The 15,972-nt window shown below is 41.0% G+C and overlaps 1 protein-coding gene across 4 annotated transcripts in view; it reads left to right on the forward strand.

Annotated features, from left to right (window-relative positions):
• Hormad2 (HORMA domain containing 2) overlaps positions 1 to 15,972 on the forward strand; it is a 153,536-nt gene that overhangs the window by 111,399 nt on the left and 26,165 nt on the right. The window contains exon 11 of one of the 4 annotated variants that reach the window (XM_005396243.2): positions 2,206 to 2,403. The exons of the other annotated variants lie outside the window; for them this stretch is intronic. Coding sequence (XP_005396300.1) covers positions 2,206 to 2,310 — 105 coding nt within the window. The 3' untranslated portion in view covers positions 2,311 to 2,403. Of the gene's footprint in view, positions 1 to 2,205; positions 2,404 to 15,972 lie in introns of those variants that run through there. 4 annotated transcript variants of the gene reach the window in all.

Genomic DNA, 15,972 nt, shown 5'->3' on the forward strand with positions numbered 1-15,972 from the left:
ATATATATAATATGAAATGCACTAGGAATCATTTGATACTCATCTAATGTTTTTCATGTCACCCGGATAATCTTTCTAGTCTACCTGATTGCTATCTTTTTGCTTGGTCAGTTGGCTTTGGAATCAAATATTCTACTGAAAAATGTATCTTGAATATTCCTTTTCTGGATAAATGTGTTGTTTTATACAGTTCGTACAGATTATTTATCTATGTTAGGAAGTGTCCCCTAATAACAAACTTGCTTTTGAACTCCTAATTTTCTATAAACCATTGAGAATTCTCATACCTCACTGGTTGTCTTGGGATTGGATACATTGTTGATGTTTTTACTAACTCACTACAATAAAGTTGTAGTTCTGCAACTTATAATAAAACCCTGGTTTATTTGAACAATAGCAGAAAAATAGAACAAAAGTATTAAACCATCAAACCAACTTGTCATTTGAGAATTTGTACACCATCTTCTCTTATTTCACATGTTTCCAGCCTTGATAGCGGAAGGATAGTTTGGTTTCAGTGGAAAGCATGCCCAAGCAACATTTCTAGACAAGTTGAATTTTCCAAGCATTCTTCCTTGTAACCAAACCATAACAAATTCATCTCCTAGGTAAAGAAGTTGTTTATGTGATTTGCATTTGTACTTTGCTATTTCCTTTACTTTAAAGCAGGCCGTTTCAAACTTTTTTTTTTTTTTTGTCTTTTTGAGACAGGGTCTCGCTATGCAGTTCAGGCTGGCCTTGAGCTCACTTTGTAGCCCAGGCTGGTCTCAACGATCCTCCTGCTTCAGCCTCCTGAGTGCTGGGATTACAGGCGTGCGCCACCACCCGGTGATGTGGCACCTGGCATTTCAAACTTTTGCGTGTATAAGCAAACCAGGTATTTGATAAGCAGCTCTATTTATTTTCTCAGAGTTTCACTACTTTCTACAGTCAGTGTCTTAGTTTAAGCTAGAGGGACTTTGTGGTCTCTGTGACCAGGAACTCAACTGCTTTTTAAAACTAGTGCGATCCAGTTGTGGTGGTGCATGCCTGTAATCCCACCTGTAACCCCAGCACTCAGGAGGCAGAGGCAGGAGAATTGCTGCAAGTTTGAGCCCAACCTGGGTTACATAGTGAACTCAAGGCCAGCCTGAACTACCGTGAGGCCTTGCTTCAAAACAAAAACAAAAACAAACAAACAAAAAACTAGGGAAACCCATTCAAGACCCTTCTTGTCAGGAGTTATTCCTATTCCCCATTCTTTTTCTCCAATAAATTTTCCTACTCTTAAAAAAATAAAACTAGAGCATAACATAGTGTTTAAACCACCCATTTTCAGACCAAATCATGTTACACGGTACTTAAATGCTTTACTGACATTCTTACTATTATGTAGTAATACTACATCAACAATTAAAATAACATGAATGTACTATGAAAAAAATAAGGAATACTATTGGAGCCTCTGCTAGATATTCTGACAAGTCTTGCCCTAAAAGATGTTGTAGTCCATTTTCCTTCCAAGGAAAGAGCAGAGGACATGAAAAAAACCTTTCCTCCCATCTAGTGGCTGGAAAAATATAAATGCCCTCCATGTGTTTCTTGGACCCGGGCATCTAGGGGGTGCCTGACTGGTTAAAATGTGTCTAGTTGTTACTTAGTTAACTGAAAATAAGTCAAAATCTTTACCAAAGCTGAGCCCAAAGGAGATGGTGATGTTGAGTGAGAACTCACTAGCCAACTTCACTTTAATCAATAATATACTTCTCTTCAGCAGAAGTGTCACGGCCCTTCTTAATTCATTAATCTGAACACACAGGAAAGACAGGCTGTATGTCTCTGCTAACGAAAATTGGGACTTAAATTAGGTTTGCCTTTCAAGCAATCAGTGATCTAGATCTCTTGTGACGCTTAATTGCTCCGTGCTGGCCCCACACCTCGACAACACTTCCCTTAAGAGTTGAATGAGCTGAATTCACTAGAGAGAGCCAAGAAAGTGTCCCCAAACAGGCTGCCTTCGGGGGACCTCAGCTCCTGAAACTTGGAATACCAGAATCTGATACTGCCAGCAGGGCCTTGGTACAGGGCCAAACCAACCCACAGAAAAGCAGGTTTGGATCCGTTATGAGCTTGAGGGATTAATGCTTGGTCTACCTGTCTTACATATGTCTTGTGCACATGGCAAAGTCTCTGCTAAACTGTGCCTTTCTCTGGTAATTCTCACAGATGCAAAGAATGAATTTTGTGTGCAGTCAGCAAAGTTCTGAAAGTTCCAGGAAGAAGAGGAAGGTCAGCGAACCAGTGAAAAGCTTCATCCCTAACAGAAAATGAAAGCTAGATGCTATGGCTATTTTAAAATAATGTTGTATTTTGCAAAAACATGTATGAAGTATCTAAGCAGAAAAGTAAATTCTTCTAACCAAACTTTTAAAAAATTTTTTCTAAGTTTTTTTAGTCCATCTACTGAGTGCTAAACTACTCAGCAGGGCTTAGGTTCACTTTGCCACAAAGAATAAATGTGGCCAGGGCCGCTTTGGGATAGCTTCAAGTCTGAGTTAGAGATGAGACACACTTTATGCTTATAAAAGAACCACAGCACCTACAAGCTGTTGTTCTCATAATAAAAGTCTCCAAGCATTTAGACTACTATAAAATATTTTAACTTGTTGTAACTTGTGTCCTGGAATCTCTCTATAGCTTTATTAAAATTCCCACAGAGTTGTATAGGGTTTGTGCGGAGGTGCTTAGTCGGGGATGATTTATGTATTAGCTTTAGTCACGAGGTAGATCAGCTAAGGGTGGGACCAACATGGGCTCCATAACGTATCAGCTAAGTGTAGGGCCAGCACATCCTCTCCTTATAGAGCTCCGCAGCTTGAGCCCCAGGCCATGTCCTACTGGGCACCCCTAAAGGGGACACGCTTTCATTCAGGAACCTGGCCCCTTTTAAGTCCTATGCTGAATATTTCCCAGTAAATACTTCAGTATATTAGTTTATAACCTGTAGATAGTGTTATTCATCTCCTCATCCTGGAATATTTTTTATAGACTTAATGATTAGTATGAGTGAATAGTGACTCAGTAATTTTATTGATATAACATGAAACTAAAAACTTTGAATAGAATCAATAAGTTAAATGTCGGGGCTGGGGATTTAGCTCAACGGCAAAGCGCCTGCCTGGCAAGCGCAAGGTCGTGAGTTCGGTTCCCGGTACCGGAGGAAAAAAAAAAAAAAAGTTAAATGTAAGTGTATGTGCTTTATGGTTAAATAAACCAAAAACACAAGATTTTTTTTTCTCTTTTTTTACACTGGGTAGTTTCTTCACTTAGATCAGTGTTTCCTCAAATGTAAAGTGTACTGAGGCCATCAGTACCTGGAATGCTCTTAAGATGTGGATAATTGGGCCTGCTTCATTTCCACCAAATCAAATTCTCAGAGGTAGGCTCTGTGGAAAATTCAGGGTTTTAATGCACACAATAAATTGAGAACTTGTGACCTCTGGTCCAGACTATGGAGAATCTCTAGGCCAGATGTGTCTGTCTGCCAGCAGAAGGCTGTGTGTTACAGTATCAGAGAGGAAACTCCAAGGGAGCCCATCTGTCTAGCACCATCCCTTGCTGGACACATCCACTTTGGACTGTACGGGGCAGCCCTCCAGCTGGCGCCTTGCACTGGGTTGAAGCAGCTCCTGCCAGGGGGAGCATTTTCCCTGCCCAGCATATTAAGTGGATTCATGTAAGCCTGCTCTGCCACTAAAAGGAAAAGGAGTGGAAAGGTATTGAGTTTATTATATCCTTGATAGAATTGTAGCCTGAGTCACCGTAATTTCTTTTACAAGAATCACATAAAGAGATTAGCTGTCTAGTAAAGGGATTAGATTTATTTTGTGTCTCTCCAGAGGGCAGATCTAAGACCAAATTGGTGAAAGCTACAGGAGGTCAATTTGGCTCAGTACAAGGAGATATTTAACTCCACAGGTTGTCAGAATTTTGAAATAGGCTACCTTGTGCAGTAGTGAGCTTGCCTGCACGATGAACATTTGAACACAAAGGTGATTTACAAAGACTCTAGGAGTTTTTGACTCACGTAGCAAATTAGTTTACAGAATAATTAGTCAATCTGGATTGCAGAAGGAGCCATTTTGGATTCTTTTGTTGTTGGTTTTTGGTTTTTCTGAGACAAGATCTTGCTATGTAGCCCAGGCTGACCTTGAACTTGGGATCCTCCTGCCTCAGCCCTGGAGGGCTGGAACTATAAGCATGTGCCACCAGACCTGGGCCATTTTGTTAGTAAATGGAGAATTTAGCTCTCAATGTATATTTAAAGTTGTCATCATTTAGCAAAGGTTGAAAGATCCTTAAAGTTTAGAATCAAAATCTGTCTAGAAAATTTCTGCAGCGGTTCTATTATCTTTTTTAACACCCCTGGCCCCAGTAAAACAGTTGTATCATTGCCAGAAGGCGGAATGTGTGTTTCTGATGCAGATGTGTATGAGACAGCAGAGAGAAGTTGCTGGGCCTATGCCCTTGGCTGGGCACACAGGGAAGGATAGCTTTATCAAGAAGATCTAAGAAACATGACAACTCCTGATTTTACACAGCATAGCTCATACATGCAACCAACTATCAAGATCGGAGAGTATTCAGTTCCAATTACTAAATGATTTATTAGAAGGAAAGAAATCTTTAGTCTGTTCATTTCCGTCTCTATCTCTAATGGAATGAGTAAACACAACTGCATCAAGGAGCTGGAACTTCAGAGAAAAGGAAGAAAACCTAGCCCCTGAGCTGGGAAGCCTGAGTTATACGAGACTAGCCCTTTCCTCACCCTGACTGTGCTTGCTTCTTCAGCGTAATTACAAAGATTAGATGACGATAGCTTGGAAACCGGGACATTGTTAAATTAAAAAATTATGCGGGGGAAGTTTGAATTTGGCTGTTTGCGGTTTTTCTGTCTTTACAGAAAGTTAGTCTAGCTGGAAAGAAATGGGTTAGGCTCGTGATTGCCGCCAGCCTTTGAAGCCAGGCACCGAAACCACACCTTCATTTCCCTTCCTGCAGGTCCCTCTGGTGTCTGGGTTCTTTGAATCTCCAGCTCACTTCTGCCAGAAAGAGACTGGAAATACTGATCAGCGTCAAAATTGCATTCACATAAGTTCAAAGTTGTGTATGTGTTTCTAAAATTCCACTCACCATGAGAGCCAATTTTCAAAGTAATTTTAAATTATCAATGTATGGGTCTCAGACCCAACAGTATTGGATTTGTAGGGACTTCCAAAGATCCTTACTGTAAGAGTATCTCTCAGTTGTAATCAACATCCTTTATAGGGAGATCCCAAATAATAAATGAAACTGAACAAACTGTGCTTGCAAGAGTTAAGGCTAGGCCTTCCACAGTGAGTTAAGATTCTATATGAAGCTGGGCGTGGTGGCACACGCCTGTAATCCCAGCACTCGGGAGGCTGAAGCAGGAGGATTGTTGTGAGTTCAAGACCAGCCTGGGCTACAAAGTGAGCTCAAGGCCAGCCTGAACTGCATAGCGAGACCCTGTCTCAAAAAGACAAAAAAAAAAGATTCTATATGAGCAAGAAAATGTCTAAAGACATCCTCTTTACAAACTACTAGTTTTTTTTAAGATAATATTTCAAGTGTGATTAGTGTACTGAGGTACTGGCTGAGAGCTGATATGTAATTTTCAGTTTCTGTATAGAATAAGGTTATCACTGAGTGCACCATTATTTTGGTTAAAAGTAAAAGCAAATTTTTATTAATGGGATTTTGGGTTACACAATGGTAAAATCAAGTTCCTATTGAGAAATGGCCAGATTTGAGGGTCTAAAGAGCTAATCTGCTCCTACAATGTCTGCTTGGGTGCACTGCATCTCTGCAAATAGGATTCCACATTCTGCAAGGGTCAAGTTGCTGTGACATACTTTTTACAAGGAAGTGGTAGCTCACAGGTACCCTTGGCCGACTCTGTGTAGGGTGGGAGTAAGCTGGTCCCTGCCCCCTGCTGGTAGTCCCAGCTAAGATTTGCTCAATAGGGGACCCTGGAATAAGGCTTGGCCAGCAATTCTGAGAGTAGGCTGATTTATTCAGGGTCAAGGTTTTTCTGCATTATAATTCCATTATGTTATCTCTGAGCCTGCAGTAAAGTCTCACTAAACATTTTAGTCTGGTCTTGAGCTGAGTGTGGTAGCTAAACCTGTAATCCAGCACCCAGGAGGCTGAGGCAGGAAGATTGCTGTAAGCTTGAGGCCAGCCTGGGCTACCTAGTAAATTTAAGGACAGCCTGACATAGTGAGACCTTGTCTCAAAACCAAACAAACAAACATAAAGCAGTGGTCTTACATGGGCTGTGAGGTTCTGCAGTACAAGAGTGGTGAGGCCAGCTGGTTGAGGCAGTCAGAAACATCTGGGAGGCATTTATGGAGCATAGAAGCATTCCTTGGGATCTCAAATATTTAGGGGGAAAAACCTACTAGGAGAGTTGCTTTAGGGAGTAGCTGTTTGACTGTTTCAGTACTCCTGAAGGCTAGAGAAGTCTGGTGCATCCAGGTTTGATTAGAAGAATTACTAATTGGCTCTAGGATAAAAGGCAAGTTTAGCTTCCCATCTTCCTTTTAGCAAAGTGGTTAAGGAAAAGCCTGGGCTGCTGGGTTCAAAAACCTCACTGCCATTTTCCAGACAAGTTATTTCACCTCTCTGGCCCTCAGTTTACTCAATCTGTAAGACGTGGCTAATAATGGTTCATGCCTTGTAACTCTGGGAAGGATTAAGCAATGTGACGCAAACAAACTGCCCAGCTTGTATATAGTCAGTGCTCCACAGATGTTCATCATTATTGCTATTTTTAAACTCTTAGCGTGTCCTCTTCCGTAGTCTCCAGGAGCTTAGGATCCCTGTGCTGCTTTTTGTCTACTCGGAACTCCTACATCCACATCCTCTCGGAGCCTGGGGTTGGCACTTGACCATGTTCCCAGTTGCCTTTGTTCTCAGCACCTCCCCACACCCTTCCCCAGATCGAAACTCCCTTTCCCTCAGGACAGATCATGGAAGGGAAACATCAAATTATGCTTAACAAGCCGCCCTCCCACATTTTAAAACAGAAGCTTGTTAATAAGAAAACGAATCTTACCTAGAGACTACAACACGACAAGAGAATAAACAGCGAAGGAGAAAATATCAAGAGAGTTTATAGCTGTCTTCAAGCATGTGAAGGGCTGACACGAGTTACCAGAAACCATAGACACATGCTGTGTTGTTCAAAACAGAACACAGGGCCCACAGAGGAAGTCAAGGAGAGGCAGACCTGACCTCAACATATGAAAGAATTTCTCCTACATCCTCTAGTAAAGTGCCTGGCACATGGAAGGCAACCAACATATTCCTGTTTTTATTAGCAATTAGAACTGCCAGCTGCTCACTGCTTCCGGCCGCAATGAATTCCTTGTCGCTGGAAGTGTTCAAGCCCAGTGTATAGGGTATTGCCCTTTTGGGTAAGAACTGAACCAACTGAATAATGAAGACTCTTCCAGCTATAAAGTTTAGATATTTTTATGCATGATAGAATTTCAACAGAGAGATTTGGAAGCAAAGGAATATTTCAGAGTCTTTTTTCCAAAAGTATAAAGTGGTTAAAACTAAGGTTCTAGAGTTCAAGCCCTGGTCATCCTACTACCTACTAGCAGTGTGACTCGGGCCAAGGCATCTGCTCTTTCTGTCCTTAATTTCCTCATCTGTAAAACGAGGGCAGTAGCAGCATCCTTCTCCCAGAATTACTGCGGAGGCTAAAGGAGTTACTGTAGTGCAGGCACAGTGCTTAGAAGAATGCCTGGCACACAGAAAGTTAATGCTTAGTAAACATTAGTTATGAGGTATTATCTGATACCCTCATCTTTTCTAAGCTTTTTAATGTCTTTTCAGCATGTACAGGGGCATCCTCTGTAGCATAATTGACCCTGACCTAGATTTTCCCTAAATCAGATGCCAGCCTCGGCCGCTGTGACTACCGCGTGCACTTTCACTCTCCTGTAAGCAAGCTTTAAAGCTAAACAAGCAAGCACGACCTGTGACGTGTAGTTTATGAAGGATCCCGCTGATGAAACACAATCACAGCTGTGGACACCCTCACCCTTCTATGTGCCTGGCACGTAGTAGATCCCCAGTAAATATTTGTTTAATGATAGATGAACTTGGCAGGGTTCTTATTATTTCCTACATTTTATTTATTTATTTTTGATTAGGTAATACATTCACATGATTTAAAATTCAAAAGGAACAAAAGAATATATAGAGAAAAACATTCCTCCTCCTACGCACCCCCCAGCCATCTAGTTCCCTTCCCCATAGGTATCTAACATAACCACCTTCTCATATGTCTTTCCAGAGCTATTTTAGGCATAAACAATAAACATGCTTGCTTACGCACATTCATTTCTTTCTGTCTTTTTAAACAAATAGTACCGTACATTACCCTAGACACGATTATTAAAGCGGCCCCGAATGTGGGGGAGAGTGTGATCATGCAAATGAGGAATTACAGAAGAAAGAGCTCAGAGGCAGAAAAATCATCCAGGGACTGTTGCTATCTCCATTTCAGATGAGATAGCTAAGAGACAGAGGGAAGTTAAACCACTTGCCCAAAGCCACACAGCTGGTACATAGCAGGCTTCAAGTTTTGAGGCCAAAACAGTCTGCTTCTACAGATCATATAGGAAAATGTGAAAGAAGGTACTTGGGATCCTACAGAAGGACCTCATTAGTATTCAGCAAGATAGATCCACAGGGGAAAATCCTAAATAGGTTAATGTAGAAAGAACTTTTTCCCAGGCTTCAAGTGTGCCTAAAGGAGCCAGCAGCCATTCTGTCTTGGCGTTATTAGGCAGAATTGACTTCATTCCTTTGCCTGTACTGTGCACACCCACCACAGTTTTCTTCTAAGAAATTATAACATTTGGAACTCTTTCTCTGTGTTAAAGAACTGGTGTGGTCAGGGCATTACCGAGAATGACAGCTATCTCTGCCTATCTATGGGTCCCAGAATCTGCATGTCATTCTGAAACCACAAGGAATGCGGTTAAGTCCCCTAGTCACAGCTCTCAACAAAGATTTATCTGTTCCACTGTTCCCTCCAAAGAGCTTTCTCTTGGACTAAGATGTTAATTCAGAGTGATGTCTGCTAATGGGCCTTCCCTAAAAATAGCCTATTAAAGGAATTAATTACATTGAATGTTCAGAAATTTCCAAGCATAATGCAATGGCTCCCTAGCTATAGCTGTGTGAGATGGAAACCATTGAACTAAATCAGAGTGCAGACAAGTATCTATCCAGTGAGGTGAAAATTTGCTAAGATAACTACAGACTCTACCAGCAACAGAAGAGCGAAATGGAACCAATTTTCACTCACTGATGAGCTTTTATTAAATGTAGATCACATTTTCCTGGACATTTGAGGTTCTTTATTATCACCTTTCGTTTGAGGCCTAAATCTCCCAATTATTAACACTGCCAATGAACTTTGAGATACAATGTTAAGGTTTTGTTTTAATTTTTAAATAAGGAAATAGTTCTTTCTAGGGAACAGAGAATAAAACAAATGGACTCGGGGTACACTGAGTTGCATTCACATTCTAGAAGATGATAGAAGTATCTTCTCTAGAAATTTAGATTGTTTTTAACACAGTGCTAGCTAAATCCTGGAAATAGATTAGACTGCTTTTTACTCCCTTATCCCTCAGCTTGTTCCACCATTTTTCATGCTTAGAAAATATCCAGAAATATCAATAACAGAATAAAAGGATAATGGCAGGGTAAGTGAGTACTAAGGATTGTGCTGATTACTGGAAAATCACCATTACATTGGTTTCTTGGTAGACTGGGAGATGCTGCAGTGCAGTATAACATGGAAAATTTACTAGAGATTTGTCAACGTGTAGATTTTAGTCTTAACCTTGGTTTCCTTTTATTTATTTAACGATCTGCTCCTCTGTCTTTAGCTGCAAAATGTGGGTAGTGAGTCTCACCCTCATCCAGAGGTTTTTACCAACCAGGTAGTGGAAGTGGTGCATTATGATGGTCTACTCTAAATCTGGTGTGGTGCCTGCGGTCCCTGTACTTGGGCTCCAGGACTGTTGCAGTGATGGTGAACCTTTTAGAGCTGTCAGTGCTAACAGCACGCCACAGCACACATGCCACTGGCTTAGAAGGATGGAAGATTCCAAAGGTGGGGGATATAGCCCATGGCGCATCAGTGATTCTAGAAAAGGTCTGACCCCCAGGAACCAGGAGAGAACAAACATCTGTCCCCTCTCCAAGCATTGAGTTACTATTGAGCTAAAGAGAGATTCATCTGAACCTAGTCTATGATTAATTGGCTCTAGTCAGACTCAACTCTGCCTTCCAGGTGAGGCTCAAGGGGAAGTTGGTTTTATTAATGAAATTCATTTGCAATTATAATAGGAAACACTTATTAATGTGCTATATATTCTTTAAGAGATTATGGTGATGACACACTGTGTAAACTGATTTAGAAAAGTTGCAGAGCTTGCAAGATGATGAAACACCTTTCAGTATCTTGTTATTGCTTAAATTGTAAGTGCTTCTTAGAATGGATAGGCTAAATGAAATCCAACGCAGGTCTAGCTAAAAGTCATTAGCCTAACAGTTCTGATGGAAACTGTTCAACCCATTCTGCAACCAAAAAAACAAACAGCTGAAAGCTGCCAAGTATCAGTATTATTGTAATAGTCCCTTTATCAAAAACCTATAACTGAAATTTATAGGTAAAAATTTACAGTAAGCACCAAGTACTTGGAAACTTGTCAGTTAAGGTTTCCCATTATAGAAGAACTTCTGCTGTAAGCTTTTTAACCCTCCAAAGCCAGAGAATTAAAAAAAAAACTTTCAAAATTAGTTTCTAAGGAAATTATATAAAGGTCATGATACTAAGAGAAACTTTTAATTGTTATTTCCAATAGGACATGATAATAATGCTCCTAAGGAAAATACTAATTTCTTTCTTGTAAGTGAAGGTTATATAAAATAACAATCAAGGTCTATTTTTCCAATTTATTTCTAAAGGCAAGAGTTAACTAAATCACTTTAAAGTGACTTCATTTCCTGCTGCTCCCCTAACCTCTTCAAAATTGAGACTACAACAAATATTTGCATAGGTTTATTATTCACATTTAATCATGAATAATTCACTTTGTACAGACAGCTGGGTAAACAAGCTATTTGGAGTTTCTTTTTTCTAGATTTTTTTCATTGGCTGGAAGGAAATGGTACTGGTAGTGATTTTACATGATTTGCAGTGAAATCGTGGACTCTTTCTCCAGGGCAGGATTTCCCCACCCTTGTGACTTTTTTTTTTGTTTTTTTTTTTTTTTTCAGTTTACTTCTTTCTGTCAGTTCTTGGGCTGCAATATACCAGCAGAACATTTTGTATCTCAGGAGGAAAAATTATCTCAATTATTTAGTTCTGCAGTCTGCAAAACAACATAAAGTATACATTTCTCATTTTTCACACATTAGAATTTTTTAGAACTGTGGATTGGCTCTCATATGGAAACTCTTGATGTTAGGAAAAGATCCTTCCAAGTTGATTCTGCCTGGTCATTATATCCTTTATCTTTTGCTGTCACTCATTAACAATTTCATAATTATTTGAATATTTACCACAAAGTCGGTTTTCATTTCCCTCTGCTCCTTCCAGGCCTACGTGAGGGAGTGAGGCATGTATTACCTAGTACAGGCTTACCCAAGGCATTCAACTTCTGGGTGAGGGGGCAGAATTTACCAAAGGTCAAGGATCCTTCCAGATCGTTGAACATCATTAACCAAATTGTGATAGTATATCAAGTGGTTTAGGAGAGAATTAGTCTTTCCGTAACTCATCTATGCCCAAATGAGGAGGGGTTATAGTATATCCTTGGAAAGTCTCTGTTCTTTGTCATGGCCTGGCAAATATCTAAAAATTGTAGCCACCCACCAGAGGTCATGCAACCACCCTAACTGTTAGTTGAAGACAAACATAGGCACAGGGATATATATATATCCATTCAGCAATACATATCATAAAAATATGAATGTCATAGAAAATACGGCAAGTAGCATGACAGAGAAAATTAACCATAATTTGTTTTTTGTTTGTTTGTCTTTGGTTTTTGTTTGTTTGTTTGTTTTTCCGGTACCAGGAATTGAACTCACGACCTTGGGCTTGCCAGGCAGGCACTATGCCACCGAGCTAAATCCCCAGCCCCAATTAACCATAATTTGACTAAGCTAAAACTTAACATTTTCTTTATTTAATAAGTACTTAATGCTTACTATGTGCTGGATGTGTTCTAAGCACTATATATATTAACTCTTTAATTCTCTTCATCACCCTTTGAGATAGATACAGTTGAAGGGTTTATCCTCACTTTACAGATGAAACCAAGGCTCAGGAAAATTGAATAATTTGCATAATGTCACCATAAGAAGCGGAAAAGCCAGGATGTGAACCAGGTAGTCTGGCTTCAAAGCCTGTGCTTTTAACCACCTAGAAAGTTTAGAAAAATAAGAAAAGCACAAAGAAGAGAAAATTGCCAAGCGTAATGGCACATGCTGGTAACCCATCCACTTGGAAGGCTCAGAGAGAAGGACTGCCAAGTTCAAGGCCAGCTTGGGCAACTTAGTGACAGCCTGTATCAAAATAAAAAATAAAAGGGGGTGGGTGTGGCTCAGTAGTAGAGCTCCCGTGGAGTCAATCCCCTGTACTACCTAGAAAAGAATATCTATAGTCCTGTGACCCATTTTAGCATATTTCCTATGTGTGTATATAAGCATTTAATTTAGTGAACTATATCTCTATCAATTTCCTGATTTTTTTTCAGTTAATTATACCTTCTGAACATTCTCCCATGCAGAGAGATTAATTTGATTGAATGTTCAAACCATTTTCTCAGTCTACTTTCTAAGTACCAGTCTAGTCAGGTTTGGACGCACTTATGGTTGGTGGGGGGAAGTAGGGGGGCTGCTGATTTAGCAGATGCCTCATTGCCCCAAACTCAAAGAGCTGCCCTGCAAATGGACCACATATAATTTATTTTAAGCAATCTGAAAAAAGTGCGGTAGCCTAAAAACATCGTATGAGCTTTCCCTTCAACATCTTTCGAATTCTGTCCACTTCGTAGTGTCAGTTTTCTTAGGGATGAGATGGGGGTGGTGAGTTTTGGTGTGAAGAAAAAATGTAGGCTAGTCAACAGGAAACCCAAAGTCCTTAAGATAGCGCTGTGACCTCTAATTGTACTTTGGCATAGTTGTGTTCTCTTTCTTTGATAGGTGTTGTCAAATAAACAAACAAATACATAAAATGTTTGGGGAAACATTTGCCTAATTAAACAAAACTGTTCTTTTATGCCAAGACGTTCAAGAACAGTCTCTAAAGCCAAGACAGTAGTGATCACGGCCATGGTCAGTTATAGCTTTTGGCCAAGTCACATGTCATCCTGTCAACAGCCAGAGAGGTAAACAGCTCAGGTAAGCACTGACCTAACCTGAAAAGCTTCTGTAGCACAAGGAAATTGGCTTGAAAAGACTTTCTCCTTTTTCCTCCTTGTTAATTGAATTTCTAGCTCTAATTAAAGAGGCAGAGACACAAAACAATATTCAAAAGAGAAAATCCAAGAATGACTTTTAGGAAAAAAAACTCTCAGATCTCATGAAATCACTAGAAGATGAGGCTACACTGACCCTTCTCTGTCCCTGAGCCGTTTTACCCATTTCCTGTGAAGAAGTGGAGAGCAGGGATAAGGGCCAACCTCAAAGGGCCCTCTCTGGGAATTACTTTCATATGCACATAAATTTCCACAATAAGTACCTTTAAGGGCGTGCATGCAAATTACTCTTTTGAGCTTCCCGTCCAGTGTTCTAACTTGAATTGTACTACCAGCAGATCAGGTGCATTTCAATTGCTAAGTCAAACCTGGAATTTCTGGAAACCAAAACTCTCTGCTTGAGTCCTCCAATCCCTCTTCTACTTTCCCTTTAAAGCACTCGCCCACCCTTACTTCCCTCACTCCCTGGTCCTAGGTGCTCTCAGAACTCTTGAAGGCAGAACACCTGTGACTTGAACCTAGACCTTTTGAGCCATTTGAGAATTCAGATATCATAGCAAACTGCCAAATGGATAAAATAAAGCCTAAAACCAAAGTCAAATCGCCTGTATTTCCAGTGTTTTTGTAAACTAGTTCAATTCTGAGTTTTTCTTCTAATCTTGAGGGGGGCGGATAAGAAGCCATGGGACAGGGAACTAGTCAGTAATTCCAACCAACAGCCTGTTAGCTGTTAAAGGTCACCACTTTATTCGGCAGGCTTCAGATTCCAAAGACCTTTTTCCAGGAGAAGGGAAGCTGTGAGTGCCAGGGCAGTCTTTCTGCAGGGAGGACTTAAGTGGATAATAACACAATATGTCAGGATATAATATATAGCCATGGACCACATAGCAACATTTCGGTCAACAGCAAATTGTAGCATAGGACAGTGGTCCCATAAGATTGTAACCCCTGGTTTGTTATGGCCATCTTAGTTTGCACAAGCACACATTAGTACAACTATGAAATCATCTAACGACGCATTTTCCCAACTGTGTTCCCGTCTTTTAGTGACTCAAAAATGTAGAGCTCACTCTTGACCCCAGAGAGGCTGTGCCACCTGCCCTGGCGTAGTTTATGGAGGAGCTGGATCTAAGGGCTGTGCATGTACCCTGTGCCCTGGCCCTCCCCTCACTCTGAGGCTTTCCCCGCCACTGCTTGTCCAGAGCTACTGTAGACTTTTTAAAGCACAGAGAGTGCAGGAAATACCCAATAGCCAGTTAAATGAGCCTGCTAAATACTCAGTGTTTGGTTCTGCTGTTCCTCTACCCTATCCTGAGGAGCCTTCCCCTGAGCTCCCTGCTAACTTTTTTCCCTACCCTTTCACCGTGTATCTCCCATTCTCCACCAGGGTGACTGTCCTGGAAGACCACTTGTGACTTGAACCTAGACCTTTTCTTCCACAAACTCACTTGCCCTACATCTCATCTAAGTCCTGCTAGAGGGTCAGTTTGCAGAGCATAGTGGCATATTTTTAAATCCCCAGACTTTCAGGATTATTTACTAGCTGCGTGAGTTTGGGTGAATAATCTATCACCTCCCGAGTGTTACCTGTAAAATGGCATCATAATTCCTTACAAATGAGGGCAAGGGAAATCATTTGGAATGCTATATATGTGAGCTAACCTCTTTTTCTCTCCTAAAGCAGATTTCAAAGCACTGACCTCTCTTGCCCTGAGTACTGCACCAACCTCCTCCTGACCAGCCCTCCTACCTCTAGACTTGGTTAGCACACCTTCTCCATTCTGGCCAAGGGGATGAGGTCTTTCCAGTGTATAAGCATGACCAAATCCACCTCTTGCTGAAAACCTCCAGCAGCTCCCAGGTTCCCAGGGTCCAGTCCAGAAGTCTTGATGCCACACGCCATGGCCCTTGCTCTACTCACCAGTGTCCCCTGTGCCAAGCTCCTGCTTGTGCTATGCGGTCTTCCACTTTTATGGCTTTGAGCAAGCTGTTCTCTCATCCCATAGTGTTCTTCTCTCTCAATGGACCTTCCAACTTCTATTCATGCTTCAGATTGCAGCTTAAGCGTCATTTCCTCCAGCAAGTCTTTACGTATTGGGTCACACGCCTTCCTCTGTGCCCCCTCCTGCTCTCGTCCTGTACCCAGTAACTGCCGGGCTGCCTACTCCTCTCACCAGAGGTACCAAAGTAAGCTCTGAGAGAAGAGAGCAGGGGAGCCCTAGCCCCTTACTGACACATAGAGGGCAAGGAAGATGGAGTGAATGACTATTCCTGGCACTTTCCTGGAACATAGAAAGTGCTCAATTGTCTTTTAATTATGTTACTCTTCTTTGAAAGTATTTGCTTTTCAAAATGACTACCCCTTTTGCTGCATTTCAAAACCCCTCCAGTC

The sequence above is a fragment of the Chinchilla lanigera genome, unplaced genomic scaffold (assembly GCF_000276665.1).
Source record: "Chinchilla lanigera isolate Chin_1 unplaced genomic scaffold, ChiLan1.0 scaffold00054, whole genome shotgun sequence".
In the NCBI taxonomy this organism is placed as follows: domain Eukaryota; kingdom Metazoa; phylum Chordata; class Mammalia; order Rodentia; family Chinchillidae; genus Chinchilla; species Chinchilla lanigera.